This window comes from Protobothrops mucrosquamatus, unplaced genomic scaffold (assembly GCF_001527695.2).
Source record: "Protobothrops mucrosquamatus isolate PMUCROS unplaced genomic scaffold, P.Mucros_1.0 scaffold5, whole genome shotgun sequence".
Classification (NCBI taxonomy): domain Eukaryota; kingdom Metazoa; phylum Chordata; class Lepidosauria; order Squamata; family Viperidae; genus Protobothrops; species Protobothrops mucrosquamatus.
The window spans coordinates 317,391-342,658 of record NW_015386392.1 but is presented as its reverse complement, the minus strand read 5'-3'; the positions used below and the strand labels follow the sequence as shown (position 1 = coordinate 342,658).

The 25,268-nt window shown below is 42.0% G+C and overlaps 1 protein-coding gene across 1 annotated transcript in view; it reads left to right on the top strand.

The window, feature by feature from the left end:
- Window positions 1–11,361: 11,361 nt before the first annotated feature.
- The window catches only part of NOM1 (nucleolar protein with MIF4G domain 1), a 27,699-nt gene continuing 13,792 nt past the window's right edge, over window positions 11,362–25,268 (top strand). The window contains exons 1-6 of the mRNA XM_029282949.1: window positions 11,362–12,393; window positions 12,963–13,087; window positions 14,376–14,571; window positions 16,272–16,595; window positions 24,332–24,442; window positions 24,761–24,928. Of these exons, the coding sequence (XP_029138782.1) occupies window positions 11,425–12,393; window positions 12,963–13,087; window positions 14,376–14,571; window positions 16,272–16,595; window positions 24,332–24,442; window positions 24,761–24,928 (1,893 nt within the window). The 5' untranslated portion in view covers window positions 11,362–11,424. The remainder of the gene's footprint in view (window positions 12,394–12,962; window positions 13,088–14,375; window positions 14,572–16,271; window positions 16,596–24,331; window positions 24,443–24,760; window positions 24,929–25,268) is intronic.

Here is a 25,268-nt window from a genome sequence, read left to right as displayed (position 1 = left end):
CCCACGGAGGAAGCAATAAAACTTCACTCTACCTAGCCTCTATTTAAAATACCCTTGATAGAAAAATAAAATAAGCTTCCAGACCTTCTCTTCTCAACTCCAACCAACCCCGGCCTTCTCCTTTCCTTTCCTTTTCTATCCTTCCTCCTTCCACTCACGCCAGCCACACCCAAAGCCAACTGCAGCTGTCCCAATCTTTCCCTTCCCAGTCAAGCTCCTGCCAGCACTCTCAGGCAGTCCCCGCTACACTCACTTAATAAATATTTCACTTAGCAACATAAATTTTGGGCTCAGTTGTGGTAACTCAAGGATTACCTGTATTACTTCACAGAAAGAGTAGTGGAAGCTTGGAACCAACTTCCAGTGGTTCAATCATCAGTAACTGAGTTTAAACTTGCTTGTCCATCATCTTTAATTAAACTTGCGTGTCCATCATCTTTAATTAAAAGTATTAAAATTTTAAAAATTAAATATAATTTTATTTATTTATTTTATTTAATTAGAATAAAATAAAAAATGATAAAATATAAATATAATAATTAAAAATAATACATTACAAAGAAAACAACAAACTCAAAGGGCAGACTCAGGTCTTTTTCTGCTGTCGTTTTTTTTAATGTTTCTATTCTTTCAGACAGGCACTTATTTTTTATTCTGCATCAATTTGAGGTCAAAAGCTAATGCTTTGTAGCAGCAATTGCAGAAAATTCTGACTGTTCTCTGCTTACACAGGAAAAGCAGGAACAATTTATGGCAGCAATCCTGCTTTTCAGGTGCAATGTATGACTCTTAAATTTGTTTGCAATTCTCTGGAGGACCCCCAATTTTGAATCCCTGCCTTTAGTGAATGCAGTGCTTAAGGGAGGAGCAAAGAAGAGTGCCAGGTAGGAAAAAGAAATTGGGTGGGTGGGTGGGGGACTAAGGGATAGCATGTTCACAAATATACAGGTAGTCCTTGACTTATGATAATTCATTTAATTACTGTTCAAAGTTATAATGGTGCTAGAAAAATTGATTTACAACCAGTCCTCACTATTACAGCCATTGCAGGTGATCACAATCTGAGTGTTTGGCAACAGCTTTCACTTACAGCAGCATCCTAGGATCATGTGATCACCACTTGTGACCTTCCCAGGGAGCTACCAACAAGCAATGGGGGAAGTTAGATTTACTTAATAACTGTAGCTGAAAAAGTCATAAAATTGGGCATGACTACGTTGCTTAGAGACAAAAGTCCCGGTCCCAGTTGTGATTTTAAGTTGAGGACTTCCTGAAAGCGCAAATTTTGAAAGCCCAGTTTGTCCTTAGTGCAATTGATTTGAAATGAAAGACTTCACTTACCCTCTTTCTTAAAACAAGTCATTTTCTAGCCTAGTGATGGCGAACCTTTTAGAGACTGAGTGCCCAAAACCGCCCCTCCACCCCCGTCCCCGCTCCGCCCTGCCTGCTGGGCCACCCACCATCTCCACGACCCGCCACAGATCACCGAAGCAGTCCAGCAGCATCATAGCGGCAATGCCCTCTGCCCATGCCCCGCAGCATCATCTGCGCGCGATGGGACGCAAGGGCAGAGTCTTGTCCCCGCTGTCCGGCTACCATGTCCTTGGCTGCGCTGCTTTGCATGGGCCATGCCCGGGGGCGACTCTCCTCTGGGGGTGGCTGCTGGTGAGGAGGGGGCCATGGGAGGAGGCAGGGTGGGGCAACAGTGCGTGTGTCCACAGAGAGGGCTCCGAGTGCCGCCTCTGGCACCCGTGCCATAGGTTTGCCACCACTGTTTTAGCCTCTATCCTAAGGGTCTGTATACTCCAATCTAACAAAAACTGCTGACTAAAACACTCATTATATACTCTGTTCTCTACTGATGGTTAAGAAAGGACTATAAAAGGTGGCATTTTAAAAAAGACATCTAAAAAACTGAAAAATATGTTTCCTGTTTGCATTTAAAAAAATAAATCACATTCTGTTCAAACAGACTATCCAGCAGATCTTGTTTTGCTTCCCAGTTGAAAAGATAAAAGCCTATAAATGAAAGATGCTGCCATGGAAGGTTTCTGGCTTATGTTCATTATTGCTTCTTCTATTTTGACTTTCTTTTCCCCTCACTATAATCATGCATAATAGCTGCTAAATGTGCATTGCAGACATGGATGTGGTTTAATGGAAATAAGGGTTGACATTAAGCACTAGGTAAAAAAGAATGGACATTTCCCCATATATAACTAAACCCATCAATTCAACAAATAATGTAGAAAGGACAAGGGGAAAGAAAATGACATTTTCTAACCATTTACTACTGCAGTGTTGATGAAAACCGCCCTATAAATGGCAATATAATACAGAAAATTGTTTCCAAGGTGAGGTCAACTTTCAGGTTGAAGTTAAGTCTCTCCTAATAGAAAGAGTTACATTCCTTGGCATAGACACATTAATTATATAAATTTCATAGAGGAAATGCAGAGTCCTATAATGTATGGCATTGATTAATGCCACTCTCTTGATTTATCGTTGTGTATTTTTGAACTCTGTTTTTTAACAAGCAGCTAATTTAAAAGCTAGGTTTCAGTCACAACTTTTATGATGCTTTCAGCAGTCCCGTGGGTAACATGGAAATTGGTCTGTTAACACTTTTCTAGCCAGGCTCCAAATTTACATTTTTTTCCCCATAGACAAAAGAATTATTTTTGAATAGCAAAACGCACTACATTTGTTTCTTCCATTCTCCTTACTTGAAGGAATGTCTCTCACTCATCTGTTCAGCTGTTCTTGAAAAAGAACTCAGCTACTTAAAGCTGTATCAATAGCCTACACCAGGGGTGGGGAACCTTGGCTCTTTTGTGACTCGTGGACTTCAACTCCCAGAATTCCTGAGCCAGCCATGCTGAGGGGAAAAGGAGAGGTTTCCAAGCTGAGCCATGCTGGCTCAGGAATTCTGGGAGTTGAAGTCCATGAGTCATAAAAGATCCAAGGTTCCCCACCCCTGGCCTACACCAATATTAAGGCATCGTTGCACCAGAACCAGAAATTTTGTGTCAGCGTTCCTCTTTGAGGATCCAGAAAAACATTACCATATAACAATCTATACAGATAGTCCTCAACTTATGATCAGAATTGAGCCCCAAATTTCCATTACTATGCAAGACAGTTATTAAGTTAGTTTTGCCCCATTTTATGACCTTTTTGCCACAGTTGTTAAGCGAATCACTGCAGTTAAGTGAATCATTAAGCAAATCTATCTTCCCCCATTGACTCTGGGTGTCAGAAGTTGGTTGGAAAGGTTACAAATGGTGACCTTTCATGACCTCATGACCCCAAGATAGTGCAAATGTCATAAATACATGCCAGTTGCCAAGCGCTCAAATTTTAATCATGTGAACATGGGGCTCTCAAATTTTAATCATGTGAACATGGCGTTGCGTGAAAAACGGCCATACATCACTTTTTTCAGTGCTGTTGTAACTTCAGTCACTAAAAGTATAGTTAAGGACTACCTGTATTTTCTTGCCCTTTGTTGTTATATTGCCTACTGCCTGACACGAAAGAATAGAAAATGTTGATTATTATTACACAGGCTCATAACTGAACCCAATTAAGTGTGACAAACAGGACATTTTGGTGGCAACTGTACTTTTAGCATAACATTGGAGGTTTTCTTTTCCCTAAAATCAAATCTATACATTAAAAAGGCTTATAAGAGCAATGAGAAAATCTTAGGAATTTACCATTCTTGAAATACTATAGTACATTTTCTTTTTTCTTCGTACAGTGCTGTGCTCAAAATAAACACAATAATTATTCTTGTAATAAATACTCATGTAGGCTAAAGTAAGTGTAGGGAAAAATAGATGATACTTGCCCTGCACAATGCATAGGGTATCTACACCTTTGACCTTTGTTTGTTTTTGCAATGGAAACTTGTCCTAATCCATATGGACATGAGTGGAACATTTACCCATTCATGCTAATTCCCTCCATGAAGTTGGGCTATTAATGGCTTAGTTAGAGTGTCCAAAAGAGAGCCACAAATATGTATTTAGGTATTGGCACTCAGCTTACTATAAAGAACTAAACTGTATTTTTTTTAAAAAAATGTAGTTATCATTATCAATTTCCATGAGATTGCATATTTCCTTACTCTTCTCTAAAAGATTATTTTATATACTAAATTAAATCCCAGAGTTCAATGGAACTGTGACAGGGATGGCAACCTTTAGTTCTGAAGACCTTTATAGAATCACCTTTGACAAAGTAGTGACGTTTTTCTCCCCATATTTATTTGCTTATTTAAACAATTTACAACAGGGGTCTTCAAACTCAGCCCTTTTATGACTCATGGACTTCAACTCCCAGAATTCCTGAGCCAGCATGGCTCAGCTTGGAAACCTCTCCCTTTCCCCTCAGCATGGCTGGCTCAGGAATTCTGGGAGTTGAAGTCCACGAGTCATAAAAGAGCCAAGGTTGCCTATACCGCTGTGCTAGGTAGTGCTCTGGATTCAAATCCCTAAAATGGGCTGCACAGCAAGGAAGGAAGCAAACAGCACCATGTGTAACTCTGTAACTCCATATATGCATAGGGAATTCTGTACGAGGAAAGTGCTCTTTAAAAAAAAAAGTTATAAATATGATGTCTGAATACTTTGAAAGATCAGCAGAACCTTTTGTGCCAATAAATGAGAAATGTTCATTAGGTATAAAGGATTTGGTCTTGGAACTGAAAAGCTATTTGTTCAGTGCGCCTGCCACCTCAGATACATGATGTAATGACTGAAAAAGGAGAAAGGCACAGATGCTAACAAACCATCTTCTAAAAATTAATGAGTTATTAAAGTTTTGCAGCCAGAGCAGGATACAAACATTCAGCGTTCAGAAGGACAAGAAATGACAACTTTGGGACACAAGCCCGAGGACACTGAGTCCACTCCAGGCTCAGCACTATGGTGGATGCAAATAAGGCAGCTGGCAACTAGATTCCTTGTTGGCAGTTACCAGCATGATGACTGAAAGCTGGCTAGACATGATACTGTTTTCATTTCACCTTTAGGCCATTATCTTGGAGGTCAAAATTAGAGCAAGAAAGCGAGGAAACTTAGTTACTCTCCCAACCTCTCCCGAGAGCTCAAACACATGAGAATGCAATGCCCAATAAACCCAGTTCATATGAACTGAGTTTTTTTATATATATATTTTATTGAGTTTTATAAAGGTAATAAAGGAATAGGGTCAAAAAGGGTAAAACAAAGGGAAACATACAAAAAGGTTAGACCAGGAAAAAGGGATAACACAAAAGTGGGATTAATCCCACAAAATAACCGCTTCAGCAAGTCTACCAGTCCGGGTATAAATACTGAATCTTAATAATTACTCTATTATTAAACAACTTTCAATATAATCATATAAATAACAAATTAATCAATAAATCTCATTCATTTCACTACTTAACAATGCTTAATACTAATTAATTATCATAACTTTAAAATAATAATATATTACATATTAATTATAATTTACCATATTGTTTAAGATCACAAATATGCAAAGAGAAAGAAGAAAAAAGAACAAGTTCATACAAATAATCATAAAATATAAATACAAATTATCAATTATCTCTTTAAATTTCATAACCTTTTCTCATTCTAGCGTGTTTCTAACCAATAATAAAATTTTCCCCATGTTTTGAAGTAAATTGTGTCTTCTTTCTCTTTCATTTCTAAAGTTAATCTATCCATTTCTGCACATTTGAGTATTTTTGTTATTATAGTCTGGTCAGATGGTAAGTTTTCATTTTTCCAAAACTGGGCAAATATTATCCTTGTGGCTGTCAACACATGCAATATTAAATACTCATTCTCTTTTCCATAATTGAATGAACTGAGTTTTTGCAGTGCAAAACATTGGGGCTTAATGTGGCATCTTGATTACCAAGGAACTGAGCTCTGGAATTTTTCAATAGCTCTGCATATTATTTACTTATCTATTAAATTTATATGCCACTAATCTCAGGGAAGTGATTCTGGGCAAGTTACAAAATGATAAATAGGTAAACAAAAATAAGTATTTTCAGTATTAAATAGAAACTAAAAAACCAAGAGGACAGGCAGCATCGGGTTAGGGTTTTCTCGCTACCCCATCAGCCACCCCTAGTGTAGAGCCCCCAATTGGGGCTAGGGTTGCCAGGTCTGCTTCCCAAAAATAGCGGACAAGCGGGGGGGGGGTTAAGTAGTAAAAAAAAGTAGACTGTACAGCTTTAGATTATGTACCATTTCATCATAAAGCTTTTGAATAAAAAAAAATGTCCACTATTTTGTGAAATAAAATAGTGAACATAATGTGAAAAAAGCGGACTGTCCGCTCAAATAATGGACACCTGGCAACCCTAATTGGGGCCTCAGGCCAGCCGGCAGAGCCAGATTTTAAGACCCTTCCAGAAGGCCAATAGGATGGAGGCAGATCTCACCTGACAGAATATTTCAAAGGTTCTTCTGGATCCTGCCAGCCGAAGTTCCTTGACAGACGAGGGTCCATAGCAAGCCTCTTCTCCTGGAACAAGTGGGATGGGCCAATCCCATGGGCGAGGTATCTCCCCAAACACCTGATTTTAATTAGACTTCTTCTCTTAATACAACTTGTTTCCTCTCTTTCTTCAGAGCTTCTACAGTTTATCATAGGTTTTTCAATCTGTGAAGTTAGCAGATTTTTCTTCTTCTATGGCTGCCTCTTAGAGAAGGCAAAAAATGGCCACGGTAAAGAATGTACAGGTAATCCTCGACTTACAACCACAATTCAGCCCAAAATTTATGTTGCTAAGTGAGACATTTGTTAAGTGAGTTTTTGCCCTATTTTATAGCCTTTCTTGCCACCGTTGTCAAGTGAAACACTGCAGTTGTGAAGTTAGAAACATGGTTAAGTGAATCTGGCTTCCCCATTGACTTTGCTTGTCAAAAAGTCACAAAAGGCGATTACATGACCCCGGGACACTGCAACCATCATAAATATGAATCAGTTGCCAAGTGCCTGAATTTTGATCACATGAACATAAGGATGCTGCAAGGGTTGTGTGAAAAACGGTCATAAGTGACTTTTTTCAATGCCGTTGTAATTTTGAATGGTCACTAAATGAACTGTTTTAAGTTGAGAACTACCTGTATATTCCATACTAATATCGAACAGGACAGTTTATGAATTCAAGAGGTCTTTCTTGACCCTTTCCACTAACATCTATCCTTCCTATTTTTACAAAATACGGAAATCTTCAGACAATCTGGGGATTTGGATGTGCAATGGGAGCAGGATGTCTGTGGAGATTCTGTCATCCAGGTCATAGTTATCCCAAAGATGCTTTTTCACAAGGCAAGTGGACTTTCTTGTTTTTCTTTGAAGACGTTTCGTTCCTTGTCCAAGAAGCTTCTTCAGCTCTGAAGCTTCTTGAATGAGAAGCGAAACGTCAAAGAAAAACAATAAAGTCCAGTTGCCTCGTGAAAAAGCATCTTTGGAATGGGAGCAGGAGGAATTTTGAAACTATTGTACAACTTTAAAGAACCTTCTGAATGGAGCCCATTGGTTTTACAGTTGCTATGCCCAGTCTATGTCAAACAAAGATTGATTGATTGATTACGGTATATAGCTGTCATGATTTAACCACAAAAAACACTGGATGCAGAACTTTGCTAAGGAAGTATAGAGCAAAGGTAGAAACTCCACCTCTTCCACTGAATAACCACTTGCTGAAGTCCTATCTTTGGAGATGGGTTTTCATCAAGTTAGTCTATTGCTGATTTTAATCAAACTGTTATTTTAGTAATTTCTGGTTAATTTTAGGCTTGCTCTCATGGCCATTATTTCAACTTGGCTTCCTGGAAGAGAGTCAAAATCTGACTGTCAACTAACAGTGGTAGGCAACTCTGGAGGTGATTGGTGGTATGAGGGTGCTCTCTCCATCTTTTTAGCTTAACTTTATTTTTTTAATTATCTTATTTTTATATGGATTTTATGCCTTTTATTTGTAAAACTGGTCAGACTCACTTAGATAGTGAGATTGACAGTGTATACATTTGATTAATAAATAAATCCTCTGCATGGAACTATACAGAACAATTCAAATGCTGAATAATTCAGGGACTGCATATAACTTCTCACCATAACTATTGAGGCCACAAGAAAACTAGGAGTGCCTGAGACCAAAACATTCCCTGTGTTATGAAGTTGAGGGGAGAATGGTATTTTTTTTTTTGACAACTCCATCCATATAAATGTTTAAACAAATAAATGGCAAAAAATTAAGATTGGCACATTAGTTTTAGAATCTTACTAAATGCTGATAGGTTTTCCCAGTTACAATGTATGGCTGTGAAAGTTGGACCATAAGAAAGGCTGAGTGCAAAGAATTGAGGCCTTTGAACTATGGTGCTGGAGAATAGTTATGGTGAGCTGGTCCAATGAAAAAATGTACAAAAGAGATGGATTGCATCCATCAAAGAAAGGGACTGAGTTACTCGGCTATAAATTCACAGATTTTCTGTAGGAATATTTAAACTAAACAATGGGGACAGTGAGTTAATTGATACAGAACATCCCTGTCCTCGGCAATCTAAAACTTATAGGGCTATCAGCATATGTAACATAGATGTGTGTGTGGACAAGAATATCAACCTTGCTGTCAAGCAAAATCAAGCTTTTAATAGTGAGTACCACACAAAGTGCACTAACCAAATAGGTGGTAAGGCAATAGGGGAACTCAGGCACCACACAGGTTATGTAGAAAGTAAACACAGGGTCACTCATAAAGGACTCAAATGTCTATACACCAATGCACAGAGTATGAACAGCAAACAGGGTGAACTAGAAATTCAGGTTAATGAGGGCAGATATGATATTGTTGCCATTATGGAAACATGGTGGGATGAAACCCACAAATGGAACACAGCTAGAGGCATTTAAATTATTTAAAAGAAACAGACCAAATAAAAGAGGAGGTGGAGTTGCTCTCTATATAAGAAATAACTACATCTCTACAGAAACAGAGCACAACAATGATGAAAACTGTCTTGAATTCATTTGGGTCAATATAAAAGGGAGAAAAAAATGACATTGCCATAGGTGTATACTATAGGCCAGTGGTGGCGAACCTATGGCACGGGTGCCAGTGGCGGCACTCGGAGCCCTCTCTGTGGGCACACATGTCATTGCCCCAGCCTTTCCTCCCCCCACAGCCTCCTTCTCACCAGCAGCCCCCCTGGAGGAGAGTCGCTCCCGAGCATGGCCCACGTGGAGCAGTGCAGCCATGGACATGGCAAGCCAGACAGCGTAGACAAGACTCTGCCCTCACGCCCCATCGCGCAGTCGATGCTGCGGAGCGCGGGCAGAGGGCGTGGCTGCCATGGCACTGCTCGGTGATCTGTGGCGGGCCCTGGAGGCAGTGAGTGGCCCTGCGGGCAGGCGGGGTGGGGCAGGGTGGGGGCAGGGGGTGGAGCGGGGACGGGGCCAATTTTTGGGCACTCGGTCTCTAAAAGGTTCACCATCACTGCTATAGGCCAGCCAACCAAACAGAGGAAATAGATGAACTTTTTGCTAGTCAGCTAACTAAGATATGTAGGATGCACATCACAACAGTAATGGGGGATTTTAACTACCCTGACATCAACTGGGAGACAAACTGCACCAAGTGGAAGATCAAACAGATTCCTGACAAACCTAGCAGAAACTTTGTCTCTCAAAAAATAAAGAAGGGAACTAGGGGATTAGCCATTTTGGATCTAATTCTCACTAACAGAGATGAAATGATAGAAGGTGTTGAAGCCACAGGAACCTTGGGAGGAAGTGATCATGCAATATTGGAATTCAACATTATGGAAGCACAAGCAATAGAACACAGTCAAACTAGAGTCTTGGACTCTAAGAGAGCTAATTTCAATAAACTTAGAGAGGGATTGGGAAGGATTCCATGGATGAGAATCCTCCAGGGGAAAACAACTCAAGAAGCTTGGGAAATTTGAAAAGTGAGATAATAAAAGCCCAGTCTAGCATAATACCAACAAAGAGGAAAAATCACAGCTCTCAAAAGAAACCAGCGTGGCTGCATAAAGAACTCTCTGATAAATTAAAAGATAAAAAGGACAAGTATAGAAAGTGAAAAGAGGGGCACATAACTAAGTCAGAATATCAGCAAATACCCAAGCCTGCAAAGATGAAGTGAGGAAAGCTAAGGCTCATAATGAACTAAGGCTTGCGACCAAAGTTAAAAATAACAAAAAAAGCTTCTTTCAACATGTAAAAAACAAGAAAAAAGTTGAACCATAAGAAAGGTTGAGTGCAAAAGAATTGAAGCCTTTGAACTATGGTGCTGGAGAAGACTCCTGCGAGTCCCCTGGACTGCAAGGCGATCAAACCAGTCAGTCCTAGAGGAGATCAACCCTGACTGCTCTTTAGAAGGCCAGATCCTGAAGTTGAAACTCAAGTACTTTGGCCACCTAATGAGAAGGAAGGACTCACTGGAGAAGAGCCTAATGCTAAGAAAGATTGAGGGCAATAGAAGAAGGGGACGACAGAGAATGAGGTGGCTGGATGGAGTCACTGAAGCAGTAGGCGTGAGCTTAAATGGACTCCAAAATATGTTAGAGGACAGGAAGGCCAGGAGGAACGTTGTCCGTGGGTTCGTGATGGGTCGGACACAACTTCGCAACTAACAACAACAACAAATGCTGATAAAAAGGTAAGCTTTCCTTTGGTGTCTGAATTTTTATATTATATAAACCTTGTGTGGCTCACAGGCTTGGCTGATTAGCAGCCTGCATGGCTAAACTTCTAGTCACTTCCTAAGGATTGTTGGGAGCTTCTGCCTAAGGAATTAGTGTAATCCAGGGGTTCTCGATTAAGAGGGTCATATGCCCCCCCAAGGGGGGTACATAACACTTTTCTAGTTTTTATGCGGTAGTTTAGACCAGTTTTTCTCAACTTTGGAGACTTTTAAGCTATATGAATTTCAGCTCCATAATCTTTATACAATACAGTTTTGGTTAGTCAGTCATGTTGGCTGGGGAATTCTGGGTGGTAAAGTTCACACATCTTAAAAGTCTCCAAGGCTGAGAAACGTTGTTTTACATACATAAACAGAGCAGGTGGTAAAGAGCCGTTGTTTCTATCTAATGGGTGGAGGGAATCACAAAACTGCATAAGGTTCACAAGGATGCCGTGAGCAAAGAACAGGTTGTGAACCTGTCCAGTCCAGTCCCCCTGAAGCCTTTTAAACTACATTTCCCAGCGTTCCTTGAGAAGGCGCAAAATGGAGGGTATCGGGTCAAACGTTTCAGGGTTCCAACAGAGAGCGCTCTGCCCGCGACCCAAACGCCGCCTCCCGCGTGGACACTTCCAAGATGGCAGCGCCCATGAGCCGCGACCTGTGACCAAGTAACCGAGGCGATCGCGGCCTGGGCCATGAAGCGGGAGGCCCGTTCCTCTTCGGCGGTTGAGGGCAGCCAAGCCGCCAGGAGGAAAGGCGGAGGAAGTCGGCCTCCGCAAAAGAAGCAGCTGCCGATCGGGAAGCTCCACAAACTGGGGCTGGCGGTGAGGGAATTCGTAGAGGCTGCGGGAGGGCCCGATGGCGATGGTGCCAGCTCTCCCGGGTCCCTTCGGCAGCCGGCCTGGAACGGCCGCAGGAATCGTCGAGAAATGAGGAAAGAGAAGCGCAAGTTGAAGCGCGGGCGGCGGCGGCGGCTCTCGATCGTCAACGGGGAAGCCGAGAACCCGCTCCTCTCACGGGCATGCTCCGTTAAAAAGAGGACGCCGCCGCCGCCGCCGCCGCCACCGTTGGGAGAAGAAAGAAAAGAAAAAGAAAAGAAGCCGCCGGCGAAGGCCCAGCCGCCGGCCAAGCAGCCCCGGACAGCTCCCTCCGCTTCGGCCGCGGCTCGCAAAAGAGCCCTGCTGGCAGCCAACGAGGCGGAGGAGCGGGAGATCCGTCGCCTGGAGCGGCAACTGGGGTTCCACAAGCGTGGCAAGAAGCGGCGAAGGCTCGACCAGGAGGGGGAGGCGGCGGCGGAGGCGGCAGCATCCTTGCCGCAAAGCTTCGCCCGGGACGGGCTGGACTTCGTGCTGGAAGCGCTGAAATCCGAGGCCGCTTTCTCGGACTTCTACGAGAATGGCGATGTAGAAGAGGGAGAAGGAAGCGAGACCGAAGAAGAGAGTGAAGAAGAAGAACGGCTGAGCCCCGAAGAGAACGGCGAGGATGAAATGGGAAGCTCCGGAGATTCCAGCCCGGAGGAAGAAAGCGAAAGTGAAAGCGAAAGCAAAGAAGGGGAGGCCAGCCGAGAGGCTGCCGGACAGGCTGGGGGATTCCTGGAGTTGAAATCCACAGATATTAATATTGCCAAACCTGAAAAACAGAACTGCCAACCATGGAGGCCTGAGGTGAAGTGGTATAATGGCTGTTGAAGGCTCCTATCCCCCCCCCCAATGGCAAAGTAGATAACCAGTTTAGTGCAGTGATTTTGTGGCTGGGGGTTTTAGTCCTCGCTGAGGCATGAAAGCAGATCAGACACACACACTCAGTCATCCCAACTTACCTTACAGAGATGTTGTTGTGAGGAAGAATATGAGATGGGAGTATTAGGTCCTTTTTCTGCCTTGATAGTGGTGGGATTCAAATATGTGAACAACCAGTTCTCTGTGTGGATGCCGCTTCCAGAAGTCCATTCTGGGCCTGAGCAGCAAAAAATTAGCTACCGGTTCTGCCGAACTGGTGCGAACCTGCTGAATCCCACCACTATGCCTTGAGGTATATATTTTTTAAAAGATGGACTCAATCACTGCCTTTGTTAGTTCGAGGTTCAGGAGTGTTATTATTATTGCATAAGAGTGGTTATCTAAAAGGTTTGTGCACTAACATTCTCATTGCTGATAATATACAAAAGATAGATGTATTTTCATTGGTAATCATTAATTTGTTTAATAAAACAAGTTTGCCTTTTTTAATATAGAATTCTAACCAAGATGCTGCAAAGTACGTTCCTCCTCAGATGCGAATTCCCGAAGAGACAATAGATTCCAACAAGAAAGAAGAATTAGAAAGACTAAAGAAAACAGTGAAAGGTCTGATTAATAGGTAATACTGAAATTGTGCTAATTTTCATACTCCATGAAAGCATGGAGACCTCACCTCATTTGCACAACTCTTGATTTGTTTTCACTTCTTGTATAGCTCATCAGAGTTGGCTTAGAATCATAGAGTTGGAAAGGCCCATATAATCCAATTTCCTAGTTAGGACAAAAATCCAAAATAAATCCCAATAAATGCCCTTTGCTTTAATACATCCAGCTCCCCACCTTTCTAGGTAATTGCTTCTCTTTCAAGTTGCTCTTACAGTTAAAATATTTTTCTCCTAATCTTCAACCAGAATCTCCCTTTAAAATTAATCTCTTGAATGCCTTCTATATGAGTTGGGAAGTGGCAGCCTAACCTGTTTTCTTTCTACAAGGAAAACCTTCTCAGGTTCTTTAACCTTTCTTGATAAGACTTGATTTCAAACCTCTTGATCATCTACACTGCTTTTTTATAAATATAGATCTATTTGTCTAAGTCCTTTAAGTACAGGTACAAGTATTGTTGACTTACAACAGTTTGTTTAGTGACCATTTGAAATTACAATGGCACCAAAACAGGACTTATGACCATTTTTTTATACTTACAACTGTTGCAGCATCCCTGTGGTCACATGATCAAAATTCATATGCTTGGCAACTGACTCAGATTTACGATGGTTGCAGTGTCCCGGGTCATGTGATCATCTTTTGCAACTTTCTGACAAGCAAAGTCAATGGGGAAAACCAGATTCACTTAACAACTAGCAAAAAAAACAGTTGCAAATTGCGACAAATCACATGACTATAGGACATTATAACTAGTTATAAATGTAAGCCAGTTGCCAAGGGCCCGAATTGGGATCACATGACCACAATGGAGTTGTGACAATTCCAAGTGTGAGGATTTTTTTCAGCACCATCATTAAATGAATGATTGTAATCTGAGCACTACCTATTTCATTTTTACAGTAAACATTTCACACAGAATATCATGTATTTGTAAACAATGTGTACTAAAAAGCCTGTATTAGGCTGGATACAGAAAGATGCCATGCAACAGGAAGTGATGAATATCAAGGAGATTTTCTTTTATGTTTGGACTAAACATAAACACATAAAAAATGTCTCAAACCAGATTTAGATGGAATGCATATTTGCACATTAAAATAAGGAAAATCAAAAAATACATCAAGATATGATGCTTTAAACACCCATGGGCATGTATTTGGAATGGAAGTATGTATGTAATAGGACTGGTTAATGGTAACATGAAAGTATAGATTTTAATTTTACTCTTTTACTCCCACTAGGCTGAGTGAACCAAATCTAGCCTCCATCAGTGGGCAGTTGGAAGAACTGTATATGACGAACAGCAGAAAAGATATGAATGAAACATTAACAGATATTGTTATCTCTGCTTGTGTTCTGGAATCAGCAGTGCCTTCCAGGCTCCTGTTGGAGCATGTTCTTTTGGTTAGTGTTCTTCATCAGACTGTGGGAATCGAGGTAACTTTTCTTCACAGTTCTTTAATTTGTCATACACAAATTGGGAATGTAGTACAGGTACTCCTTGACTTACTACCGTAATTGAGCCCAAAATTTATGTTACTAAGCAAGATAACTTTTAAGCGAATTTGGCTCCATTTTACGACTTTTCTTGCCATAGTTGTTAATGAATCACTGCAGTTGTTAAGTTAGTAACAGGTTGTTAAGTGAATCTGGCTTCTCCATTCACTTTGCTTATCAAAAAGTCACCAAAAGTGATCACATGACCCCAGGACAGTGCAACAGTCATAAATATGATTCAGTTGCCAAGCGTCTGAATTTTAATCCTGTGACCATGGGGATGCTGCTACATTTGTAAGTATAAAAAATGGTCATAAGTCACTTATTTCAGTGCCGTTGTAACTTCAAATCGACTCTAACCGAATGGTTGTAAGTGGAGGACTACCTATAAAACCCCATTATTAGGCACTAATTATGTTCTGGTGATTTCACAATATCTTGTACCTGGTACCATTAAGGTCTCATTGAAATATGACTGATTTGAATACTGCTTAGTAGAATGGCAGAATATACAAGAAAAAAATGTTTACAAGGAATAGTTATTTAAGCATCAAATGTTAAGATGAAAAGAGGAAGATTTTCATATTGATAGAAAAGTCACTTTTTCCCATTTCTGTAATTCCTAGCCCTAGCCTTTATTAAATTATGTTAACAATAATTTACTCCTTAAAACTGCTTTGTCACTGATTTATACTCCAAGGTCCCTCCCAGCTTCGCTTCTATTCTATTCTATTCTATTCTATTCTCAATATTAAAGATGCTTGGAAAGAAGCTAGACTAACAAAACAATATTCCACCATTTGACTAAATTTTTAACTGTCCCAGTGGAAGGTATATGGTAAGAGAAGAAGAAAGGTTAATTTTATATATTTCTCTTCTTTTGTAAATTTAACCCCTTTCTTTTACCTTAACTGTGAAGCACTCTTACGGAAACTTACAGGAGCAATAAGTAAATATATTGCTGCTGACAGAACTGATAAGTTACAAAGCCGAAAATGTTGAGTGGGGATCCTGCAATCAGTTTACTTCACAGGATTATTTTAAAGACAAGTGGAGAGGCAAACAAGAATAAAATTGTATTAAATAGAGATAGTTCTCATTTAGTGACCATAATTATGGCAGATTTCCATATTTGTGGCTTGATTTTAAAAAATGACCTGCCTCTTTTCTTTCTATAAGAATGCCTCCATCCAGTGTTGTGCACCCACTTTCCTGAGCTCATCAATATTTTCCTGTGAGGCATTTCAAGTTAAAAAACATAGGCTTAACTGTGCAATGATAGTATTATGCAATGCTTAATAACATATCTATGGAAATCCTACAAATTTGAATCGAGTAGATTGCTGCTCTGATGATGTTACCTAATTTGAGTAATGAAACATCTGCAAGAAAACAACTAAGTTCAGAGAGCACCAAGGACCCCTTCATTTCAACCCTGAGCTACAAATATTTTCCTTTATTAATATATATTGCTAATTAGCACTATAATTTTAATAAATTTGATGCTAATGCCATTTTCTGTTTAGCTAGTTAGCAACTTAGTTATGTATATTGTTAGGTTTTCTTTTTGAAATAAATACTTAAACAGTCAATGCTTATCAGTCTTTTTTATTATTTCCATGTATGTAAATCTATTCCAGGTCGGTGCTAATTTTTTGGAAACTGTGATGAGGAAATTTGATGATGTCTACAAAAGCAAAGCCGAAGGGAAAGAGTGCGAGAACTTGCTGATTTTAATTGCTAATTTGTATAATTTTTACGTAGTGCACTCACTGCTGATCTTTGACATCTTAAAGAAGCTTGTTAGCACTTTTTCTGGAAAGGATATTGAACTGACCCTGCTGCTGCTGAAGAATGTGGGCTTTTCCCTGAGGAAGGATGATGCCCTAGCACTAAAGGAACTTATCACTGAGGCCCAGAAGAAAGCAAATGCAATGGAAAAACAGTTCCAGGACCAATCAAGGGTATGAATGCATGTTTTAAAAAATAGTTTTTAGAGCGGTATTTCTCAGCCTTAGCAGCTTTAAATTATGTGGACTTCAACTCCCAGAATTCCCTGCCAACGTGCTGGCTGGGAATTCTATAAGTTGACATCCACATATTTTAAAGCTGCCAAGGTTAAGAAATACTGTTTTAAAGCATTCTTATTAGGAGGAGAATTTGGCAGGAGCTTAAATGCATTTATTCTGTTTCTAGACAGGAAACATGCCTATATTCCAGTCTTTAACAGATAGATAACTCAGAAGAACAACAGGTTTATTGCTTTTATTCTGGGGATCCTAGACAAAGACTTACAGTTTGTAGAGGTACATCCAAAATAAGTAGTAGCAATCTGTCTGTCCCACAGGTAAATTGACATTAGATTTTCCCCTCTTCTCCCAAGCGTCACATGGTGGGGTGATTGTGGTGTCTGCAGCCGTGTGGCTGCAGAGATGGTCAAAGAACAAAGGCACTAACGCCAGGCTAGTGTCCAGGGATGCCTTTGAAGCTCCGCCCCCTGACCCTTGCTCCCTCCCCTTGCCCTGTTACATAGGGATACATAGAGTTATACAAGATACATAGAGTTATACAAGATAAATGGATCTATGATCCAGAACACTCCCCGCTTGGAAATTAATATTTCCACTACTTACTAACTGAATATGAAAAAAATATAGCATTACGGTATACAGTACTCAATGTTGACTAACTTGTGACTACATAGGTAAAAACTTGGTATCAAAACATGCATAACTATAGGTGAATATAAAGCATGCACAATTATGCAAAAAATAAGCAAGTGTTACATCAAACAATGCATAAACACAATACATCATTTGAGGTTTCATCTTCTGGTTCAGTCTTCATCAGCTACGGTGCCAAATCAGAGATCAGCCTGGTACAAGTGTCTTTGAGTCACGACCTGACTCACGTGGCTTCACAATCTGAAAGTCAGCTTGGCAGAGTAGTTCATCAGCTGGGTGGGCCCGGTGTGCAAGTCCCTTGGGCCAATAGTTCTGGTATGCGTTCTTGTCTCTAAGGGAGACAAGGTCGTCTTCTTCCTGTAAAGGAAACTGGAACCAAATCTGGAACAGAAAAACTGGAACCCAAAGCTTCTCAGGAACAAAGGGAACTGGATTCACAGGATACTCAGGAACTGAAGAACCTGGAAAAACAAGAACATCTGGATCTGGAAACACAGGAACAGCCGGATCTGGAAACACAGGAACATCTGGAAACTCAGGAACAGCTGGATACTCAGGAACAGCTGGATACTCAGGAACAGCTGGAAACTCAGGAACGGCTGGAATTGCAGGATCAGGAACAACAGCTGGAACTGAAGAATCAGGAACAACAGCAGCTGGAACTGAAGGATCAGGAACAACAGCAGCTGCAGAAGACTCAGGATACTCAGGAACCGAGGTATCTGGAACCACCGATGGAGCATTGAGGCTGGCTGCTACTGTTGTCATCAGGGTAGTGAGGACTTCATGTGTGGGTGTGTGTGTCTTTAACGACATAGAGTCCATGATTTCGCGGGGTGCACCAATCGTGTGCTCCCACGCTTCGCCTATGCGCGCTTCGCCCATGTGAGATGACTGGGGAAGGCAAGTTTTGGCCGTCAGGCATTTGTCAATCACTGGGTCATGGCAAATGTCTTCAATAGTGTTTAAGTCCTTGCAGATTCCTATAAAGTTCATTCTTGGGATGCTAAGACAAGTGATCAAGATGATCAGAACTATGCCTAATCTCAGGTGCTTCTGCTTAGTCAGGGGTTTGAAGCGGATTGGTTGACGTTTACTGGGTGCCTGAAGTTGAAGGTTGGCGCGTTGAGCCGTTTGTCTATTTGGACAGACCAAGATCTCAGGACTTTCTAGCCAGGTCAATTCTTTTAACTGTGTGGCAAGGTTGGGCCACTTCACTTGGTTGTTGCCTGTTGGCACATGTTGCCATTGTTCAGGGCTCAAGGATGTTTCAACACTCTTCATTCTATTGCCTACATAAACGTAGAAATGTCTGCTTTGTTTGTAGATGTAGCTTGACATCTCCTTGCTGTCTGCATAGAAGGTGGTAGACTGTAGTTCAAGGCACAATGTCTTCGCTGTCAAGTTGGTGAGCTTTACAGCCAACGTGGTACCACATAGTACTAACCTTGGTACGGTGTGGCCTTCATGTAGTGTTAATGTCGCTTTTCCAAAGAAGACACCGAGACTGCAGCTCTCCCCGCTGTAGACTCTGATGCATCTTATGGTTGTAAACAAAATGACGTAAGTGTGGCTCTCCCTGCTGTAGACTGTGACGCATCTTAAGGCTGCATTTGCCTTCGTTGACACATCTAAGGAAGCGTACAATTCTTTATTTTGCACTGTGGCGGGTGAGCTGGAAACATACGTGCACTGCACTTGCATACTCTTGGGACATCTTGGAAGTAAACTCCATGACTCCCGGTCTTGCAGACGTTGTTTGTCTTGTTTGTCCTCTATGGACGAGGCTAAGTTGTTGTGATTTTTGCTTGTCTGAAACACTGTTGCTTCCAAAGCAGGTTTGGTTGTCACAAGCGTGCAGTGTTCTAGGTGTGGTTTTAGGTGAGGTGCTGTTCCATTACTGGGAATGGAGGGGTTTGATATGCTCACCTGGGTTGGGACTTGCATTGCAGCCGTGTGTGGGTTGTAGCTTGGTGGAGGTGGTGCAGTGCTTCTTGGAGCGGGGGCGTGTGCCATGGCTGGCTGGTAACCTCCTTCGGCATATTGTTGGCTGAGGGTGATTTGCCATGTGACATGCGAGGGACCTTGTTTACTTGGTCTGAACTCCTCTGCTCTGGCGTTGAGCTGAGGGAATCCAAATCCCTGCGTACTTACTTGTTGGGGGGTCTCTCGTCTTTCTGGTGAAGCAGGTCTGGGGGTAGTTCCCCAGAAGGCCGCTTCCTGTCGTCTTAATATTGACTCTTTTGGGGCTAGCTCATCTTGAAGCTGTTGCACTTCCTGCTGTGTAACCATTGCCGCTGATGATGGACCCATCCGGTTGCCGTCAAAGATATGGTTCGGTGGGGTCAATGGGGCAGCAACGATAGAAAGATCTCGTTGCTCTGCCCGCTGTGGAGCCGTTGCCGTTGCTGGTGGACCCATCCGGTTGCCATCAAAGGTATGGTTCGGTGGGTTCAATGGGGAAGCAACGACGGGAAGATCTCGTGGCCTAGTTGTCGTGACATCAACCCCATGGCTGACTGGCACATCTGGCGGCTGAGATTCTTCCGTTCGTCTACTTGGGGGGCTTGTGGCTGGCTGTGGTCTCACCTGTTCGCATTGGAACGCGCTTTGGTTGTCCACGTAGGCCTGTACTCGGCTACGTCGTTCTTCGTTTTCCAGTTGTTCCCTATTGGGCAGGAAGATGGTGTTCTGAAGTATTTTCTGAAAGCCTTCCGCTCTAGCTATTTTGTCTGCCATATGTCGTTGGCTCTGAACAAATTCAAGCTCGTCTTGAGCATCTTGTCTTTTGACCCTCATTTTAGCCGCTATAGCTTTTCGTTTTGCTTCCAATTGAGCTGCTTCCATTTCTCGCTCCTTCATTTTGACTTCCTCCATTTCTCGCTCCTTCTTCATTTTGACTGCCTCAGCTTCTAGTTTGGCTTCTATTTCAGCCTCTTCGAGAGCTATAGCTATGAGTTCCTTCTTTCTCTGCCGCTCCTCCTGTGTCACACAAAAGAGTGCTTTGGCAGCTTTGGCATCAATGATTGCTTGCTCTGCTTGTGAAATTCGAGATGCTCGGCTGTGACGAGAAGAAGCTTTCGAATTGCGGGAGGCACCCGTGACATGTGATTGTTGTGACACGCTGGAATGTGCCTGGGATATGTGGCGGAAGGATGAGGCCCTTCCAGACGCATGGGATGGAGCCACGTGCGACCGTAGGGACGGTGCGTGTGAATGGCGGGAAACTTCAGACTCTGCCCTGTCAACCGGTCTGTCTCTCGGGCGAGGCTCGCATTCTGGAGGGCGTTGTGGGCTCTCTAGAAGCTTCTTGCGTTCCTCGTTCAGTAACCGAAGACTTTGCATGTCGCGGTCGACTTCTGAGTCTCTTACTTGCTGCTGGATGTCCTTGAGTTGCTGTTCGGAGTCCATCCATTGTGTGAAGGCGTCTTCCTTATCTCCTTCCAGTGCGTGAGCACGTTCGGGGGAGAGATCCTCCTTTTGCTCTAGGTAGAGTCCGTGCCATTTCTCCCAGCATCTTTCATGGCGCTTGTGCACAGTATGCCATTTCTCCAACAGGTTTGCATGCATGGCTTCAGTTGGCGTTCTTTGTTGTCTCAGATCATAGTGACTTTGAGACATCTTTGGTCTTACTGAGGCATGAGCTTCAACTTCTGTGTACAGGTCAAGGGAGGCTGTTTGTGGCGCTTCTCCTTGGCCGTCTGGTTGGGGTGTCTCAACTAGGCTGGTTGGTTGAACCACTTCATCTAAATCAGCGGGACGCTCCACCATGGTTAGGATAGGTTCAGTGTTGTTCTCAGCTATTTTGAAGCAAATTTGAAGAACTTCTGTCTTTGACCACTAGGGGTCGCTACTTGCCGATCAGCGTCAAGGTGCTGTGTGTGGGTGGAGGTGACTGGGAGCGTTCTTCTGTGGTTCCTAGCTATTTAGAAGCAAATTGGATGAACTTCACTTTTCGACCACTAGGGGTCGCTATCTGTGTATCAGCTTCAGGGGTGCTGTCTGTAGGTGGAGGAGCCACTGGGAGCGTTGTCCTGTGGTTCCTAGCTAATTTGAAGGAAATTGGATGAACTTCACTTTCGACCACTAGGGGTCGCTATCTGCGTATCAGCTTCAGGGGTGCTGTCTGTAGGTGGAGGAGCCACTGGGAGTGTTGTCCTGTGGTTCCTAGCTAATTTGAAGGAAATTGGATGAACTTCACTTTTTGACCACTAGGGGTCGCTATCTGCGTATCAGCTACCGGGGGTGATCTTCTTTCGAGGAACACCCTTTGTCCACTAGAGGGCTTTCTCTGGGCGTGATTAAAGGCTCGCGTGCAGCTCCTCCTTTAACCACTAGGGGACGTCTGAAGAGAGGTCAGCCAAATTCTTCCTATTACCACGTACCTGCGGGGCCACTGAGAGGCATGAACTCCCACCTGGTCATTAAGTTGCAGGCTGGAACACACTGGGGTATTCAGCTTGTGATAATAGGCAAGGATTGATGGCTATGCTACCTTCTTCTGTCACTCAAAACTGGAAGAAACTTGGGTCTCCAGCTTGATTGGGTGAAAGCTCCATTAGTGGTGGTATAGGCTTGATTGAATTAAATTATCAAGTTGTGATGTGAAAAGGGAAAAAAAAATTTTTTTCAAGGTGTCACGTGCAGATAGGCCACCACGGGGCGCTGCTGCCCTGCTATTGGGCCTTTATATGGCTTCTTTCTAATGGCATAGCTGAAATTCCAAAGGGAGGGGGGAGTGTGGCTTTTCCGCCAGTATTGAGGCTTTATGGCAGAGAGAGAGAGCGGCTTAATGATTTAATTGGTTTCCTTAGTGACCAGGAATGTGCCTTGCTTTTGCCGAAGGAACAAATGGTCACAATGTTCGTGCTGGGGCCAGAAAGGAGGGGGAGAGTCACCCTTTCCAAGCATCAAACAAAGACAACAATTTTTCTAAGTTTAGCAAGTTGAATTCACGTGCTAACGAGGCTGGCTGAAACAGTAACACGCCACTGGCTCCTTCGCTTAACATGCAAGCTGAGTTGGGTTCACAGATGATCTTTGTAAGCCATCCCTTCATTGCCTCAGGACATTTAAGCTGCCGGCGAAGGGAGGGGGAAGGGGGTTTCTATGGGAACTGCTTTCCTCTTTGATTTTAGGAACGCAGCCTTCACAGGCAAGAGTTTTGTTGTTTTAAAACTTGGCTTGCAGAGATGACAGTAAATAACAAGACAATGCTTCTGAATTACACCTTCAGTCACTTCCAGTTACTTTCACATGCAAGAGAAGTTTGCTTGCTTCTTTAAAGTTTGAAGATCAGAGGAAAATTAATCTCATCACATGGCTATTGCAGGAGCTCAGAGGAGAATTAATCTGTCAATTTACTATTCTGTTTCTAGACAGGAAACATGCCTATATTCCAGTCTTTAACAGATAGATAACTCAGAAGAACAACAGGTTTATTGCTTTTATTCTGGGGATCCTAGACAAAGACTTACAGTTTGTAGAGGTACATCCAAAATAAGTAGTAGCAATCTGTCTGTCCCACAGGTAAATTGACATTAGATTTTCCCCTCTTCTCCCAAGCGTCACATGGTGGGGTGATTGTGGTGTCTGCAGCCGTGTGGCTGCAGAGATGGTCAAAGAACAAAGGCACTAACGCCAGGCTAGTGTCCAGGGATGCCTTTGAAGCTCCGCCCCCTGACCCTTGCTCCCTCCCCTTGCCAGAACAGCATTTATATTGGAAAAATGCAGCTTGTACTTACTGGTAAGCCCCATATAATAATAATGATGATGATGATGATGATGATGATGGTAAAGTTGGAAGGGACCTTGGAGGTCATCTAGTCCAAACCCCTGCTCAGGCAGGAAACCCTATACCATTTTGGACAAATGGCTGTTCAGTTTCTTCTTAAAAACTTCCAGTGTTAGCGCATTCACCGCTTCTGGAGGCAGGTTGTTCCACTGGTTAATTGTTCTAACTGTCAGGAAGTTTCTCCTTAGTTCTAGGTTGCTTCTCTCCTTGATTAGTTTCCATCTGTTGCTTCTGGTCCTGCCTTCCGGCGCTTTGGAGAATAGCTTGACTCCTTCTTCTTTGTGGCAGCCCTGACATATTGGAACACTGCTATCATGCCCCCCCTCGTCCTTCTCTTCATTAAACTAGACATACCCAATTCCAGCAGCCGTTCCTCATATGTTTTAGCCTCCAATCCCCTAATCATCTTTGTTGCTCTTCTCTGTACTCTTTCTAGAATCTCAACATCTTTTTTACATCGTGGTGACCAAAACTGGATGCAGTTTATTTCCTATCTTTGATTAAATATTAAAACTGTATCTCTTTGTCATCCAAGTGTGTTGGGAGACCAGTAGCAAGATGAAGTGTTCTTCAAGAGTGTAGACAAAAAAAAATTGTCAAGAGAGTAGACAAAAATCAAAGAGATCATATTTCTCTTTTTAGTAGTACAAATGATGATGCATGGATGACCTTATTTATATGAGATGGGTGGAAGTTTAAAATATCATAAGCATCTCATTATAAATACTAGCTTTTTAAAGACAACATTTTAATTGTTTCAGTCTTTCCCCAACAGGTTTGTTAAAATGGATCAATTTTGTTAGCCTTTTTTAGTTGAAGACTGCATCAAAAAGACATCAACTTACTTAAAAGTAATAATTCTTAGTGATTATATTGTATAAAAACAAGGCTAAGCTTAGGCATGTTATGAGTAATAAAAACATCCATCCAAACACTGTAAAATATAACTTCCGTGCAGTCATCAGGAACTAAACTCAGCTCAAGGGTGCTATATTTTTGAGAGATTTGAACATCCCCCTACTAAACAGTACTTTTTAAAATTAGTAAAATAATAATGGCTGGAGAAGAAACTCAGTGAAATGTTTTATTTTGTTGGGAAAGATTTAATATGAGTTATGGAGTTCAGTATAAAATAGTGGCTTAGCTGCAGTCTCTTTTTCATGTCTCTATTGGAAAAAAATGTATTTGGAATAATAATGCAGCCCTGTTATATTTTTCAAAGGTTTGCTTTATGTTGGAGATTATGTTGGCACTAAAAAATAATGACATGAGGAAAATTCCTGGTTATGACCCAGAACCAGTTGAAAAATTACGAAAACTGCTGAGAACACTGGTAAAGTAGAGAAAATATTTGTTCCTTTTTAAAAATCTGTATTCTCATAATAATAAGAACTGTTAATATTATGTAGATTTTGAACCTATTAATATAAAACTGTAGCAAAATAGAATTAAGTTTGCAGGAGAAAAATTGACTGATAGATTTGTTACTTATTTAAAAACAGCCCTTTGTCAAATAAAACATACTCTTGGATTTTTGGTTATATTTGAATATAGGAAAGATGAACAGTAATCATACTGACCAGTCTTTCAATATTAATATCTTTTTAAAAAAAGAAAAGGGTTGGTGTGAACACTTTTTTCCCCCCTTCAGACACACAATAGTAATTCCGGAAAAGAATCTCAACTTCGGGTGTCACTGGAATCTCTCCTCACAGCTGATCAGGTCGGTCGCTGGTGGATTGTTGGGTCCTCTTGGAGTGGCGCTCCAATGATTGACAGCACCAGCAGCAAAACTGAACAAATATTGCCTGCGGGAAAGGTAATGGCACCCTAATATTTTTCTAACAGTAAGGTTTAAATACCGTAGTTTCTCAATTCAGTATGCTTTCTTCTAGTAATGAAAATGATGATGGTAGAGTTGCTTGGAAATTGATTTGTTCCAAATTGTGTTTAGTGGTAACAGGTCCGTAGTAAATAAGGCCCCCCTCATTCAAGAGCTGATTCAAGAGGGGGGAGCGGACCTGGCAGGTATTACCGAGACCTGGTTGGGCATGGAAGGGGGAGTTCCCCTTGTCGATCTATGCCCACCAGGTTTCCAGGCATTCCATCGGCCGAGAGCCCGGGGTAGGGGCGGTGGGGTGGCGGTCATTATAAGGGAG